The sequence below is a fragment of the Perognathus longimembris genome, chromosome 17, assembly GCF_023159225.1.
Source record: "Perognathus longimembris pacificus isolate PPM17 chromosome 17, ASM2315922v1, whole genome shotgun sequence".
In the NCBI taxonomy this organism is placed as follows: domain Eukaryota; kingdom Metazoa; phylum Chordata; class Mammalia; order Rodentia; family Heteromyidae; genus Perognathus; species Perognathus longimembris.
The window spans coordinates 18,842,692-18,860,152 of record NC_063177.1 but is presented as its reverse complement, the minus strand read 5'-3'; the positions used below and the strand labels follow the sequence as shown (position 1 = coordinate 18,860,152).

General features: G+C 36.9%; 1 protein-coding gene across 1 annotated transcript in view; it reads left to right on the top strand.

Annotated features, from left to right (window-relative positions):
* Taok1 (TAO kinase 1) overlaps positions 1 to 17,461 on the top strand; it is a 97,993-nt gene that overhangs the window by 33,317 nt on the left and 47,215 nt on the right. The window contains exons 3-7 of the mRNA XM_048366793.1: positions 6,666 to 6,737; positions 10,498 to 10,599; positions 13,225 to 13,270; positions 14,430 to 14,526; positions 16,802 to 16,915. Coding sequence (XP_048222750.1) covers positions 6,666 to 6,737; positions 10,498 to 10,599; positions 13,225 to 13,270; positions 14,430 to 14,526; positions 16,802 to 16,915 — 431 coding nt within the window. The remainder of the gene's footprint in view (positions 1 to 6,665; positions 6,738 to 10,497; positions 10,600 to 13,224; positions 13,271 to 14,429; positions 14,527 to 16,801; positions 16,916 to 17,461) is intronic.

The following is a 17,461-nucleotide window of genomic DNA, read 5'->3' as shown; positions in this document are numbered from 1 at the left end:
ATAACAAAAGGCTGTTTTTCATCTTTATTCTTGTGTAGTAGTTCTGGAGCAAGGATAAAGCACTAAATGTTTTAACAAAAAATAAGAGTTGGGGGAGAGGAAACTATCCCACTCTAGATACAGGTCACTTGCATCCTTTGAGTTGGTTATTTAGAGAAAATAATAGGGGAATATTATTGCAGGCAGAGGAATAATTCTGAAAAGCTATCCTTTTTTGGGAAAGAAATTTATATCCTTCTACAGTAGTAAACAGTTCCCACTAGCCAGAGCTGCTGTATTTGATGGTCTGATGGGGAGAGGGGTAAGCTCAGTGGTAGAACAGTTGCTCTATAGGTGCTCTTAGTAATCCCTAGCAAAACATCCCCCACCCCACTTCTGATAACCCTTTGGAAAGAAATATTCACAGTAATAAAAGACTGGGATTCTGACACCTGGCCCAGACTACAGATGACCAGTACTCCAGAGACTTTAATCTGTTAAATAACAGTCTTTGTCCACTTTCCTCTCTACAACCTACCATAGCTAACATCCCCAGCAACCTCAAGCCTTTCTTTCTGTAGGTTAAAATGCTAGTTAAAGTTTAAGCACTTGGCCTTTTCTTTTTGTTTTCCTGCGTTGTGTATGGCTCCTGTGTTTTTGCACATTAATAGAATAATATTGAACCTTCTGAGTGAAAATAGAAAAATTTCATCTCCCAACACCTCTCCCCCATCTTTAGAGGATAACCTAATGTATCCTCATGGATATCTGAAACTGAAGATAATATTGAACGTTATAATTTAATGTCTTTTCCATGTCTTTGATGTGTGATAATGAATATCATATAAATTTGATTTTCCGGGCTGGGGATATGGCCTAGTGGCAAGAGAGCTTGCCTCATATACATGAGGCCCTGGGTTCGATTCCCCAGCACCACATATACAGAAAACGGCCAGAAGTGGCGCTGTGGCTCAAGTGGCAGAGTGCTAGCCTTGAGCAAAAGGAAGCCAGGGACAGTGCTCAGGCCCTGAGTCCAAGGCCCAGGACTGGCCCAAAAAAAAAATAAATAAATAAATTTGATTTTCCTTTTTTATAATGATGAATAGAACCGTTATTCTTACTGTAGAGTTTAGCAATGTCAACATACAGTTTTTCCCTCCCTTACATTGGAAGAACTTTTTGCCAAGTCACATTTTTATTCCAAGGAAGCACTTAGGACTTTGTTTTGACATTATTGAATTGCCAGCATCGTTGCTCTTGTGCTATTATTAAGTTAAGTATTACTTGAACACAAGCTCACTTATACCCTAATAGTTCAGCTCATAAACAGGGTGACTTTTGGATAGGTAGAGAATACAGTATGGACATGTAACCTGAGTTCTAGGTTGAAGTTGTACTTCCAAGGATTCCAACAAGTTTGGTCTAGCCATTTGTTCCACTCTGCCAAACAGGTGAATACTGGTGAAGGACAAAGAAAAGAGATTTATTACATGGATTTCAGTATACTGCAGGAAAAGGCCTATCTTTAAGGTATACTATGAGCTTTAGGTTTAAATTGGGAAGAATTGAGGTAGTGGGGAGAAGGCAGTCCCCAGCAAAATATGTCCTGGTTGATCATTATCTCAGTTCTGATTCTGAAGTTGTTATTGAAGAAGTTGTTAGAACTGTCATTGCTTGAGGGGAGCAGTCTGATTTATGTTAGATGATGACTGTTTCTGTTTTAGGCTACAGCTTTGTCACTACAGATACATTTCATTCATTTAGAGTGGCAATTTGTCCTCCTCTTGATGCTATGTGATAGCTGCTTGAAGAGTTATGCTACAGTGTAGTCCAGTTAGGGGCAGCGGTCTATGTATTCCATAGTGTCTAGTAAGTCCTTCAGAAATGTGAGAAAGAATATATATACATAATAAAATGTGTTTCCAGGCTTGCAATAAAGTTCATTTGATCCTGGTAATGCTGGACTTGGGGTACTATAGATCATTACTCTAGGGAATAGAGAGGGGTAGCTTGAAGGTTGTCCAGGTTGTCGATGAATAATGGACAAAGAAATAATATACATTCTCTCTCTCTCTTTTTTTTTTTTTGGCCAGTTGTGAGGTTTGGAACTCTGGGCTTGGGCACTGTCCCTGAGCTCTTCAGCACAAGGCTAGCACTCTACCACTTGTGTCACAGTGCCATTTCTGGTTTTCTGGTGGTTAGTTAGAAATAAGAGTTTCACAGACTTTCCTGCCCTGGCTGGCTTTGAACTGTGATCCTCAGATCTCAGCCTCCTGAGTAGCTAGGATTACAGGTATGAGCCACCAGCACCGGAAGGAATAATTTACATTCTGGGCAGGTGCCTCATACTTTCTGATTGAATACATACTTTATCATAGAGGAGAATATTTATTTATATTAGTATATAGTTGTACAAGGAGATTCCATTGTGAAATTTTATACATTCAAACAACATATTCCAGTCAACTTGATATATTAAAATAAACTGTTGATTCTAGTGGAAGGGAGGTTTTGGAAGGTGTGGATATTGTTATTTTTTCTTCAAAAGCAATCCTTTACTTTTAACAGTAAGATGATATCCTGGTGACTCATCATGAGATGATGTTAGGCTCTCTTAGGTTAGTTTGATGACAGATTTACCCTTACTTTATGCTTTTACCCTTACTACTGAAGTGTGGCTCTTGGAAATCAAACACAATGTCACAAGTGTTTATTAAGGTCCATTCATTTTGGTGGGGTTTGAGTTCCAGCTTCCACCTGTCCAGCATTTTTTATTTTCTGAAAGCTTTGCTTCTCTAGCATCAGTCTTCCAGCTACTATTTTCTGCTGCGTATTCAAACATAGTTAGATGATATTTGGAAGCTATCTAGTTTTTTGAGGGAAGTCAGTAAGTTTTCAAGCTACTTTTTATTGATTTCTTTGTTGATTGTGCCTTTGTGTCCCAGGCACTTTGGTAGCTCTTTTTTTTTTTTTTTTGGCCAGTCCTGGGCCTTGGACTCAGAGCCTGAGCACTGTCCCTGGCTTCTTCCCGCTCAAGGCTAGCACTCTGCCACTTGAGCCACAGCGCCGCTTCTGGCCGTTTTCTGTATATGTGGTGCTGGGGAATCGAACCTAGGGCCTCGTGTATCCGAGGCAGGCACTCTTGCCACTAGGCTATATCCCCAGCCCACTTTAGCTCTTGACTTCGGACTCTTGTCTCCTTTTTTTTTGCGTGGATTAAACTGAGGCAAATTGGAAGTTCTTCTTCTTCGTTTTTTTTTTTTTTTTTTGGCCAGTCCTGGGCCTTGAACTCAGGGCCTGAGCACTGTCCCTGGCTTCTTTTTGCTCAACTCTAGCACTCTACCACTTGAGCCACAGCACTGCTTCTGGACGTTTTCTATATATATGGTGCTGAGGAATCGAACCCAGGGCTTCATGTATATGAGGCAAGCACTCTTGCCACTAGGCCATATTCCCAGCTCCAGGAATTTAAAATCTTACTTATTGTTGTCTCAAAAGTTTTAATTTCTAAATCTTGCTTGCATTTGTTGCTATCTAATAATTTCATGTAATTATCTAATAATTTCATGTAATTATTTTATACATATTACTGGTTTTATAGTTGATTTTGGCTTCAGGAATAGTCTTAATAAACATGGCAAGTATTAAGTGCTTTTTTTTTTTTTTTTTTTTTTTTTTTTGCCAGTCCTGGGGCTTGGACTCAGTGCCCGAGCATGGTCCCTGGCTTCTTTTTGCTCAAGGCTAGCACTCTACCACTTGAGCCACAGTGCCACCTCTAGCTTTTTCTATATATGTGGTTCTGAGGAATTGGACCCAGAGCTTCATGTATGTGAGGTGAACACTCTTACCACTAGGCCGTATTCCCAGCCCCTGTAATTTTTTTTTTTGGCCAGTCCTGGGCCTTGGACTCAGGGCCTGAGCACTGTCCCTGGCTTCTTCCCACTCAAGGCTAGCACTCTGCCACTTGAGCCACAGCGCCGCTTCTGGCCGTTTTCTGTATATGTGGTGCTGGGGAATCGAACCTAGGGCCTCGTGTATCCGAGGCAGGCACTCTTGCCACTAGGCTATATCCCCAGCCCCTGTAATTTTTTTAAAAATATATAGATGTTTGATATTGTTTCTTTTCATGGGTTTTTCATGTATTATATGAAGGTACGAGTTTTTTTCTTTGCCTTTTTTTTTTTCTTTTAGAGCTGTTTGTCTTTGATAGTTGTATTGGAAAGTACAGAATTTTTGTAGGCTTTGTCTCTTCTTAAAATCTATATATGAACCAGGCACTGGTGGCTCATGCCTGTAATTGTAACTACTCAGGATGCTGAGATCTGAGGTTGGTTCTAAGTCAGCCCAGGCAGGAAAGTCTGTGAGACTCTTATCTCCAGTTAACGGCAAAAAGCCAGATGTGGAGCTTTGGTTCAAGTGGTAGAACACCAGATTGAGTATGAAAGCTCAAGCATAGTGCTCAGGCCCAGAGTTAAAGCCTCAGGACCAGCCAAAAAGGGGGTGGGGGTTATTTTGTAGTTTGGAAGAAACCACTGCAATATAATAGAAATACTGATTTTTACTTGTGAGACAGAAAATTATTCATAGAGCAATGTAAGGGAAAAATCAGCATGTATCAGAGATCAAAGAATAGAGGGTATGTTAAGATGCTTTTGTAAAGTTTTAGAGAGGAATACTGAAAGCTCAGTTTAGTGGCAGTGAGTGGAAAAAAAAAAGTGGGTATACATTTTAGAGTTAAAGTTTGAGTCAGTGGACTGAAGAACACTCTTTTGCGGGGGATAAGTTTGGCAGGTAAAGCCACACCAGCTTTAGGCCCTGAGATCATACGTCAGTACTGGCAGAAAAAAAAAAAAACCAACAAAACAAAGCTAATCGAGGACAGGCATCACGGTATTTGAAACCTAGCCAGAGAGTTGACTATCCAAGAGTATCGCTGACTCTAGATTTCAAAGAAAATAAAACTTTCTCTTAATTTCTGAAACCTTAAATAGAACCAATATGATGTATATAATAAGAAAGTTGAAGAAAAGCAAAACACTGGCTGGAAAAGTGGTTTAGTGGTGGAGTGCTTGCCTGCATGCATGAAGCCCTGGGTTCAATTCCTCAGTACCACATAAACAAAAAAAAGCTGGAAGTGGCTCTGTATCTCAAGTGGTGGAGTGCTAGTCTGGAGCCAAAGAAGCTCAGAGCCCAGGTGTGGCACAAAAAAAAAAAAAAAAAAAAAAAGCAAAACACTTGATTTGGGAACCAAATAGCTTGTTTATCAAAGACTATTTATGATCCTAACAAAAAAAATTTTGATAAAAATTGAGGGAGGCAGGTGTTGGGTTCTAGTTTACTAATCTGTACTTTTTTTGTGGGATATATGTATTTTCAGTTGTATAAATGATTTAGTGTTGTTCACATTAGTCTTGTGACTATTTACATGTACTTAATTGACAGTCAATTGAGATAATTGTTTTTAATCTGTAGTGTACAAAGGGATTTCAATTCAGTATGTCAAGTTATAGATTTTTTTTTCCCATACTGGAATTTGAACTCAAGGACTTGGGCTTACTTGCTTGGTTAGTGCTTTATCTACCACATGCATCCAGCCCAGCTTTTTTGCTGGTTATTTTGATAGTCTCATAGGCTTTTCTACCAAGACTGGCTTTTAACCTGTGATCCTGTGTTGTTTTCTCTTATGGTAAGAAGAGAAGATGGGTAATATTATGTTTCTCTTTAGCTGCCTATAGTCATTTGGTTCTGACATACACAGTACTTCTAATTACTTAAACACTTTTGTTATAAAATAACTTGTTACAAGTTATTACCTTATTAGAAGAATGTTACACCAGGTGCTGGTGGCTCACAATTGTAATCCTAGCTACTTGGGAAGCTGAGATCTGAGAATCACTGTTCAAAGCCAGCATGGACAGAAAAGTCCGTGAGATTCTTATCTCCAAGTAACCACCAGAAAACCAGAAGTGGCACTGTGGCTCTAAGTGGTAGAGTGCCAACCTTGAACTAAAGAGCTCAGAGACAGCACCTAGGCCCAGAATTCAAGCCCCAGGACCAGCCGGAAAAAAAATACATATTTTTTCTCCGACAAAAAAAAAAAAAAAGTATTTTTTTCGAGTACATTTGGTAATATTTACATCACAATGAATGAAATTTAGAAATCATTAACTCTATCTTTTATGCTATTTTACATGGAAATATAAATATAATAATTACTGTCATAATTTTTGCCTTAATATTGGCTTTGAACTTTAAAGAAATAGACTTCTAGCCAGAATATATAAAGGACTCTTACAGCTGGGCTTCAGTGGCTCATGTCTAAACCTAGTTACTTAGGAGGCTAAAATCTGAGGGATCCAGTTTTTTTTTTTAAATTAAATTTTATTGACAAGGTGTTGTGCAAAGGGGGTACAGTTACATAATTAGGTTGTGAGTACATTTCTTGTGATATCTTACATGAGGGATCCAGTTTGAAGCAAGCCCTAGCAGATGAATCCTAGTCTTTTTTTTTTCCCCCTTCCTCTTGATTACTAATCAAGTCCTCTATCACTTTGAGCCATGCCGTAGCCAGCCTAAAGACAGCTTTATTGTGAGTTTTGACCTGGCGGTGTACAAGCATCTTTATTCTTAAGTGATTTCGCAAAATAATGTATTGATTTTTATAATAGTCCATTGTTCTTTTTTAGGCAAGAGATGTGCGCACTAATGAAGTGGTGGCTATCAAGAAAATGTCATATAGTGGAAAGCAGTCTACAGAGGTAGGTTAAAGATTTACATTCTTTTTGGCATGTTAGACATATGATTTTTAATTGGAGAGAAATAGGATTTTTAAAATGTGTCATATACATTTTAAAAGTGTATAAATTATATGTTTACCAGTGAATTTTCTTTTACTAATGCTACCCTTTAACTGCTGCCTATAGTCATAAACAAAATATATTAGTGGCTTCTCCAAAGCCTCCTAGCTTGGGGTCCCCTGCTGCTAGTTTTTAAGATTATAGTCTAATATATTATTCTGTGTTTATCTTAGAAGAATGGTCAGTTTGTAAGAACTGTATATTAAAATGTACTTAGTAGTAAATTAGAGGGGTATAATCTTTTAAAGGATTTTGTTTAGTAGTTGTCTTAAATAAACTTTAACCAACAAGCCACGTATAACAGTTTGAAAAAGATGAAGTGATAGTTCACTATTATGTTTTTAGAATATATTGTACTTAAATTGCATATATATGCAATATATATATATATATATATATATATATATATATATATATATATTTGCCAGTTCTGGGGCTTAGGGATCCAGAGACTGAGCACTGTCCTCGTCTTCTTTTTGCTCAAAGCTAGCACTCTACCTCTTGAGCCACAGCACCACTTGCAGATTTTTCTGTTTATATGCTGCTGAGGAATCGAACCCAGGGCTTCATGCATGCTAGGCATGCATTCTACCACTAAGCCGCATTCCCAGCCCAATTGCATATTTTTTCTTTTGAAGAATGAACAAAATCAAGTCTTTTTTTAAATAGTTCTCCCCCCCCCCCCAGCTGAGGACTGAACTTGGGGCCTTATGCTGTCCAGGCAGGATTTAGCTCTTCCGCTGAGCTAAATCCTCGGCCCCCAAAGCAAGTCTTTATAGCCATATAAACGTGATTGAAAGGTGTTAACTACTAGTTTTCAAAAAAAAAAAAGTACTATGTACATCTGCTCACTGATGTACATGGACTCCCTAGTATATAGTGTAGTATTTAGTGTGATGTTAAGCCATTTAGCTTTTGCACATACATGTTGTACTTCTAACTGATAATGCAGAAAATTTGCAGCATTACACTATTAATCTAGGTTGCATCTAGTGTATGTGTGAATTCAGGGCCTGGGCTCTGTCCCTGAGCTTTCTTTTCTTGAAGCTAACACTTGAGGGGGCCACAGCTTTTTTGGTAACTAATTGGAGATATAAGAGCCACATGGGCTTTCCTGCCTGAATTAGCTTTTACCTAGGATTCTCATGTCTCAGACTCCTGAGTAGCTGGGATTACAGGTGTGAGCCACCAATGTGTGGCTATGCATCTGTCTTTAAACTGGCATCAATATCCATGTTACTGCCCTTGTTGCTAGTGCTGTACCACTTTAGCCATAGCTCCATTTCTGGCTTTTTTGGTGATTAATTGGAATTTGTCTTGTGGACTTTTGTGCCCAGGCTGGCTTCTAACCATATTCTCGGAGTTCAACCTCCTGAGTATTAAGTAGGGTTACAGCCATGAGGCATTGGTGCCTGGCTGTAATCTACTTTTTAAATGTAGAAATCTGACAGTTGATTTTTAAACTTTTTAAGATTTTGATGTTGTGGTATGGGGAATCAACCAAAACCAGTGGCTCTTCCACTTGAGCTATGTCCAGACCTCTTGACAGTCTTCAGATCTTTTTTTTAAAAGTTTACTTTTGTGTGTGTGTGTGCTGGCACTGGGACTTGAAGTCAGGGCCAGGGCACTGTCTCTTAGATATTTCATTCAAACCTGATGCTGTACCTCTTGAGTCTCAGCTTCACTTTTGTCTTTTGGGAGGTTAATTTGAGCTAAGAGTATCATGAGCTTTCTTTCTCAGGCTAGCTTGGAACTGTAATCCTGATATCTCAGCCTTTTGAGTAGCCAAGATTACAAGTGTGAGATTTTATTATATATCTTACACATTTTCTTTTTACTATGAGCATATTTTATTTCATTTGGGCTTGTGAAATAATACGAGTATATGATTATAAAACGTTTAAGTTCTCTATTACTTTCCCTGCTGTTATTAGATTAGATAGCCCAAGTCAGTGGTTAGAGCTTAAAAAGATAAAAACAAGAACTGAATTCCTAGTCCTCACTGCACATCTATTAAACCTCTAGAATTTCTGGATATGGACTCAGATACCTGTAATTTTTGAATACCTGGTTGCTTTTTTTTTTTTGCCAGTACTGGGGCTTGGACTCTGCCACTTGAGCCAGAGCACCACTTCTGGCCATTTTCTATATATGTGGTACTAGGGAATGGAACCAGGGCTTCATGTATAAGAGGCAAGCACTCTTGCCACTAGGTCATATTCCCATCCCACCTGGTTGCTTCTTATATTTAGGATGCAACCTTTTAAATGTATGGGTTGTCATGAAGTAGCTTAAGACCAAAGATTTATTTGTATTTCCTGGAAGGATATTAGTGAAGAAGGGTTTTATGAAAATATGTAAAAAGTCTTTTCTTTTTTTAAAAGTCTTCATGCTTCTTTTTTCTGTGATCTCTATACAATAATGAATTATTCAACTAGTATTTAGGAACTTAAATTTGAGAATAATTACTTTCATTTGAATTAAAAATAGAAACAGGAATCTTTAGCTCCCATTTCTTGAACAAGAAATGTTTCTCTATTTCTTCCTTATTTTAACCATAGTATAGTACAATAAATTCTCAAAAAAACTCTTGTACCTTGTGAGACTCTCCTTTTAGTGAGACACCCTGAAATGCATTTTGAGAGTTGATTTCAAGGACCTGATATTTTGCATGGAAACTCAGAAGGTGAAGGAAACCCTCATCTATCCTCTGGTGATATCTGTAAGGACTAAAGATCATGTAGATGAGTATACTGAAATATTCTTATTACCCAACATATGATTAAGTAAAGGAACACACTTGAATTAGTATCCAGCACATAATAATATACAAATTTAGTGATACAGTGAGTTTCACACAGTTTCCAAGTCAAACCTAGTAATGCCTCAGTCTCTCCATCTGCAGAGGGGAAAAGTATCTCCTGTAGTTTTTGAAAGATTATCAAGTTCCTACATAGAAACCATAAGAATAGGAGATAGACCTATTTAAGAAATAATGAAATATCAACCATAGTATGGGTAAAGGAATAAACCAAAAACATAATAGGTAAAACTTGTGGTATCCAAATTTTATGTCAATAAACCTATATGTAAAAAATAAAAAAAGATGTTTATTTTGAAGAAAAGCCATGAAATATGACATATACTAGCCATCAACATGCTTGATGGTAGATAATTATAGAAATTTATAGTAAAACTCATCATAAACTTTTATCAACCTATAATGTATCCTACTTTAAATGAAACAGCTTGATAAGTTATATAGTTTAGTTGTAAACTGAATATGTTCTTTAAACTTTTAGTTTTGACTATTCATCTAGAGGTTAAAAATAAAGTTGTATGTTATTGTTAATTCTTCTTAACTTAGTAATCACTTTTTTCATCTATAACTTTTTTTTTTTGGCCAGTCCTGGGGCTTGGACTCAGGGCCTGAGCACTATTCCCTGGCTTCTTTTTGCTCAAAGCTAGCACTCTGCCACTTGAGCCACAGCGCCACTTCTGGCCATTTTCTGTATATGTGGTACTGGGGAATTGTACCCAGGGCTTCATGTATAGAAGGGAAGCACTTTAGCCACTAGGCCATATCCCCAGCTCTCATCTATAACTTTTAAGGAGAACCAGCTGTTAATAATTCTTTCCATTTTTTTTTATCTCCCTACAGAAATGGCAGGATATTATTAAGGAAGTCAAGTTTCTACAAAGAATAAAACATCCCAACAGTATAGAATACAAAGGCTGCTATTTACGTGAACACACAGCATGGGTTGGTATTTGCTCTTTCTCCTAATATTAGCTGGTTTTGGTTTAAAGTGATTTAATTCAAAATGCTCAAACTGGTTGTGTAAAGGCACCTCAAATATTAGTTTATTCTGGACGAGGAAGAGCAGTATTTCCTAGCACTTGCAGACAAGAGAATAGAACTTTTTCAACTTGTATAAATACTCTTCAAAGTTTTTATATGTGTAACTTTGGGGGAGGAGGGTGGGAGGGAAAAAACAGGGAGAAAATGAGGGAAGGGGTGACACAGTTAAAAAAGAAATGTACTCACTGTCTGACTTATGTAATTGTAACCCCTCTGTACATGGCTTTTACAATAAAAAAAATTGTACGTTGTAAACTCCCCCAGTGGTACCATATGAACAGTGTGAAAACAATCTTATTACTTCAGAATGAAAATTGTCATATCTTTCTGATTAAGTATATTATAATGATGATGCTTTTTTGAAATTTGTGCGTATCCTATTGAATTTGAACTAATGGTAGTTGCTTTAGTAAACAATACAAAAGGCAGAGAATTGAGTCATTTTATGATAGGAAGCAATGGTTTTTATACTGCTGTTCCTATTCAGGTGATAACAGTACTAATTCTATGATGGTATATAAACTAATTATATATAAAATTTTATTTTATTTATTTATTTATTTTTTTTTGGGCCAGTCCTGGGCCTTGGACTCAGAGCCTGAGCACTGTCCCTGGCTTCTTCCCGCTCAAGGCTAGCACTCTGCCACTTGAGCCACAGCGCCGCTTCTGGCCGTTTTCTGTATATGTGGTGCTGGGGAATCGAACCTAGGGCCTCGTGTATCCGAGGCAGGCACTCTTGCCACTAGGCTATATCCCCAGCCCAATAAAATTTTATTTTTGCCAGTCCTGGGCTTGAACTCAGGGCCTGAGCACTGTCTTTGAGCTTTTTTTGCTTAAGGCTACCACTCTACCACTTGAGCCACAGTACTACTTCCGGACTTTTCTGTTTATGTGGGACTGAGGAATTGAACCTAGGTCTTCATGCATGCCAGTCAAGCACTTTACTATTAAGCCACATTTCCAACTCATAACTATATATTTTTGAAGACAGATCAAATTTCCATTAGATGGAAAATAAGACAAGAAATTATCATTTTGATATGCTCAGCTTAGGCTTAGGTTTGTAATGTTCAATGTGTTTATTTTGACTTCGGGGTTAGTAACTACTAAAATTGAATCTGTGGTTAAAGAAAAAGCACTGATGTTTAGGTAGCTTAACTCTCTCAAGTTTCTCCATCTGTAAGATAAGAATAACAAGTAGGACTTTCTTTGTAAAGATTAAAATGGCTAATATATATGTAAAATACCTGGTACAGAATTGGTACCTGATTGGTTTTGGTGCCAGGAGAGCCTGGGTACTATTTTTTTATCATTCAAAGCTGGTACTCTACCACATGAGCCACAGCTCCATTTCCAGCTTTGTGTGTGTAGTTAATTGGCAATAAGAGTCTTATGGACTTCCCTTGCCTGGGCTGGCTTTGAACTGTGATTCTCAGATCTCAGTCTCCTGAGTAGCTAGAATTATAAACATGAACTACCAGTGCCAAGCCAGTGCTCTGTGTGTATTTTAAGAGAAACATTTAGAACTGTGTGTGGTGGTCATGCCAGCATTCCCAAAGAGGAGGACCAGTTAACCCATGAGATTTGGATTAGTCTACCCAACATAGCAAGACCCTGTCTTAAGAAAAAGGAAAAGAAAAGCAACAATTAGAGCCTAGGTCCTGGTGTACATGCATTCCCAGTTACTCCTGCTGTAACAGGAGAATTACTTGAGCCTAAGAGTTAGAGACTAGCCTGGTCAATATAGTGAGTCTCTTCTGAAAAAGACAAAACCATTTAAAGTTTCATCCAAGATTTATATACACCATTGTAGAGAACATAGCTTCCTACTGCCTAACAACTGTTATCAGTTTGTTACTATAGTGTGATAGAAATAGCGTATAGGATTGGAAGTCCACTCAAGTGGTAGACAACCTGCCTAGCAATCCTGATGTTCAGACCCTCACACAGCAAATAAATAAATAAATAAATAAACATATATAGTATTATATATAATTATATAGATTAAAATTATATATTATGTATTTTAAATTAAAATTAGTATATATTCTATATATCATAATTAAATTAGTAATTATATATGAAATACACAGTTTATAGGAGTGATTACATATTGGCATTATTAAAAGAAAAGTACTATTGACTTGATTTTAAGCATTTAGCAGATTGCTAAATATATAACTTTACTTTTTTTTTTTTTGCCAGTCCTGAGCCTTGAACTCAGGGCCTGAACACTGTCCCTGACTTCTTTTTGCTCAACTCTAGCCTTCTACCACTTGAGCCACAGCACCATTTCTGGCCATTTTCTATATATGTGGTACTGGGGAATCAAACCTAGGGCATACGTGGCAAGCACTCTTGCCAGTAGGCCATATTCCCAGCCCCATAACTACTTTTAAGATAAATCATGACTTGAATTTATTTTATTTCTTACTGTCTATTTGACCTCTAGGTGAATTCATTTTGTCGCATATAGAATAAATTGTAATAACATACTTAATACTTCTATAATTTTTTCTCATCTAGCTTGTAATGGAATACTGTCTCGGGTCTGCTTCAGATTTATTAGAAGGTAGGTTTCCTTTCATCATCATCATCATCATCATCATCATTATTACTTTTTGTCAGTCATGAGTTTTGAACTCTGATCCTGGGTGCTGTCCCTTAGCTCTTCAGCTCAAGGCTAGTGCTCCACCACTTGAGCCACAGCGCCATTTCCTAAAGCAATTTTTTCCCCATCATTATTTAAAAAAAATAACAGAAAAACCACGCATCCAGAAAAGCCAGGCATCGGTAACTCATGCCTGTAATACCAGCTACTTAGGAGGCTGAGATCTGAGGATTGTGGTTCAAAGCCAGCCCGGGCAAGTCTGAGAGACTCTTATATCCAATTAACCACAGAAAAAGCCAGAAGTAGTGCTGTGCCTCAAGTGGTAGAGTGCTAGCCTTGAGCAAAAAGAGCTTAGGGACAGTGTTCAGGCCAAGTTCAAGGCCTAGGACCAGCAAAAAACAAAACAAAAAACAGAATAGTTGAGTTAGAGATTAAACAACATTCATATTCAATAATTGTAAAGCTTAACAGAAAGTATGAAATCCTTAGTCATTTCTAGATTCTTAGCATAGTATGTGCTATCCTTACAGTGTAGTCAAGTTTTCTCATTGTTACTGTAAGTATTTTTCTGGATATCTTGTTATTTAGTTTGATCTGTTCCTACAAACCTGAAGTAAGAATAAAGGGAGAACTTCTTTTTCGTTTGGTTTGGGTTTTTTTTTTTTTTTGGCCAGTCCTGAGGCTTGGACTCAGGGCCTGAGCACTGTCCCTGGCTTCTTTTTGCTCAAAGCTAATGCTCTTATCACTTGAGCCACAGTGCCACTTCCGGCTTTTTCTGTTTATGTGGTGCTGAGGAATTGAACCCAGGGCTTCATGCAAGCATTCTACCACCAAACCATATTCCCAGCCCCAAGAGAGAACTCTTTCTTTTGTACTTTTGTTTTATAGTCACAAATAGTTGTTTAATATTGTTAGCTAAGAGAGCAATTGGTTGGGTATTATACTTTAACAACTGACTCAAATATGTAGTAGATAGTAGTACTTTTGTTTTATCATCACAAATAAATTTCTTCTTGATAAATGTCAGTTTTTAGAGTATACCCATATATCAGATATGTATATTTGTTTTTTAAACAAAGCATTCTCCATAATAATTTTCAAATAAATTTTTTATTTTAAGTTCACAAAAAGCCATTACAAGAAGTGGAAATAGCAGCAATTACACATGGTGCTCTCCAGGGATTAGCCTACTTACATTCTCATACTATGATCCATAGGTAAGTGGTTTGAAAGTCCTCATATATTGGATAAATAACTTTACATTCTAGCCCTACAACTTAATGACCCTGAAATTTTTGTTTTTACCCAAATAGCCAGTATAAACTTATATTGTTTTGATTGTTCATATATTTAAGAAGAACATAGGCATATACTTGGTCTTATTTAGGATAATTTTTATCTTTGCCTATATGTGTTACTTGGCCTTCTAAAGTATATATAATTCATGGATTTTTAGTAGAAATTTATCTGCAGACTGGAAAGTCTATTAGGGATCATGTAAGTTTTGTTTTTCATTATCCCAGATGCTTCAGTTTGTAGCTATATTTACTGAAGATGGCCAAGTCAAATGATTTAGATCTGAAACGAACAAATCTTTTGTCTTTTGGTGACTGATAACACAAGATTTGTTCCATTCATTTCATAACATGAGCAAAGACTGTATGCTGAGCAAGCTAATTGTTGATAATAAACAATAACTTTGAAATTAAACCATCTGTAATGAATTTTTAGTGATTAGTAGTTGTTCAGGTGTTTCAGAAAGAAACTAACTTTAAAAAAAAATTCTATGTGACTGGTGGCTCACACCTGTAATCTTAGCTACCCAGGAAGCTGAGATCTGAGGATCACAGTTCAAAGCCAGCCCAGGTATGAAAGTATGTGAGACTCTTATGTCTAGTTAACCACCAGAAAACTGGAAGTGTCGCTGTGGCTCTAAGAGAGCTAGCCTTGTGCAAAATAACTCAGAGACAGTGTCCAGATCCTCAAGTCAAGTCCCATGACTGACAAGAAAAAAAAATTCTATTAGAGAAAGTACATATATTAAACAACATAATAGAATCATTTTGAGTTAATGGCTTACTTTTAGATGAGGATAGTAAAGTCCAAGAGAAATACATGTAGTAGAAAACAAAATCAAGTACTTGGAAATGTTATTTTTCTTTTTTAATTTTTTTAAAATTAAGTGTGTTATAGAGCCCCATTGGACATACAATCTCATATAAATATCCAAAATGTTCTTAGTTTGCATAGACAGTATGCTTTGAAAAAAGTTTGGGGGAAAATTGAAGATCATTGATATTGATTATTCACATATTGCAGTTTTTATTTAATATCTAGGAGAACTATCCTGTATGTTTAAAATTATGTGAATACTCACTTTCAAGTTGGAGAAGAGGGTTCTTTTTATTTTTTCTTTTTCTTTGGGTAGTATTTGGGGTTTGAACTGAGGCCTCATGCTTTCTAGGCAGGTAATTTACCACTGAAGCATGCATCAAGCCCTTTGTTGCATTGGTTATTTTTGAAATAGAATCTCACTTCCTGCTGAGGTGTATGCTTGGACCGTAATCTTCCTATTTTGTACATCCTACCATAGCTGGGATGATGGGCACATGGTATTATATCTAGAAGGGGTCTTGCAGCCTCCTGCCAGTATGGCCTTAAATGACCATTCTCCTAATCTCAGCCTCCCAAAATAGCTAGGATTATAGGTGCAAGTCACCGGCACCTGGCCCTTTCTCTTTCTTTAAAAAAAAAAAAAATCTTTATTATCATTACATACTTGAACAAAACTTGTTAGTTTAAGGTACAGTGCATCTTGATCAGCATTTTAAAAAAATTGTTAAATAATATACTTAGAAACCTTTCGTGTTGTACAGGACTTTTTAGTCAGTTAAAACTATTGCTTGGCTGGGAATATGGCCTAGTGGCAAGAGTGCTTGCATCGTATACATGAAGCCCTGGGTTCGATTCCTCAGCACCACATATAATAGAACACATCCAGAAGTGGCGCTATGGCTCAAGTGGCAGAGTGCTTGCCTTGAGCAAAAAGAAGCCAGGGACAGTGCTCAGGCTCTGAGGCCAAGGCCCAGGACTGGCAAAAAAACAAAACTATTGCTTGTATTGATAGAAACTCAAATGTAGACTATATTTTGTATGTATCTGATTTCTTTTTTTTTTGTTAATATCAGTTGTTCAAGGGAGTGCCTTTTGAATTGTCTGTATTTGCATCCCATTGAGCTCAACTCTTCTGAAAATCCCTCCTCATCTACCCTCCCCCAAGCACCAGATTTTTGTCTTTTTTATGGTTGTCTTCTCTTTGAGAACATTTTTACTGTGTATTTATATGATTGGGCATTTTTTATTTCCACAATTGTGAAATTACTGTAGCACTTGATTATTTTTATTCCTTCCCTTGCAAATTCTTACTTGCTTTTTATTAAACATTGTTTAGTGAAGGGAAAATAAGTAATTTTCTGTGTTTTTTAAATCCAGAGATATCAAAGCAGGAAATATCCTTCTGACAGAACCAGGCCAGGTGAAACTTGCTGACTTTGGATCTGCTTCCATGGCATCCCCTGCCAATTCTTTTGTGGGAACGCCATATTGGTAAGAAGAGCTTTATCTGATAGTGATCCTCATAATTGAAATAGGGAATGTATGATTATAGTTTTTAAATGCTTTACTGTTGCCATTTTGGACATTATATAGCTCCTTTTCATCTATTTTTTCTTGTCCTTTTCCTTTTATTCTGTCTTTGCTTTCTTATTGCTATCTTAATTGGATATGAGAGTAAAAACAATTACGTTCAAGTGTAGAAGATTAACATGCTTAGTAACTTGTACATTTTCTTTCTTTAATTTTTGCTTATCACTTAACACTAAGAATACTTAAAAACTACTTGCTCATTTGGAGGTTTTGTTTTTTTCATTCGTTTTTCTGTTTCACTCTGACTTCCAGTATTATTTCAAGCATAAATTAAAAAAAAAACAAAATGTAATGAAGTCTCATATACAATTAGCCCAACATTGTATTATCTGGCCAATCCTAACCTGTGTACTTTCATTGTAATTCCTACTCCAGTTATTTTGAAGGAAATCCTAGACATCATCTAAGTTCACCTGTAAATAATTTCATATGTGTGTCAGCAAAAAT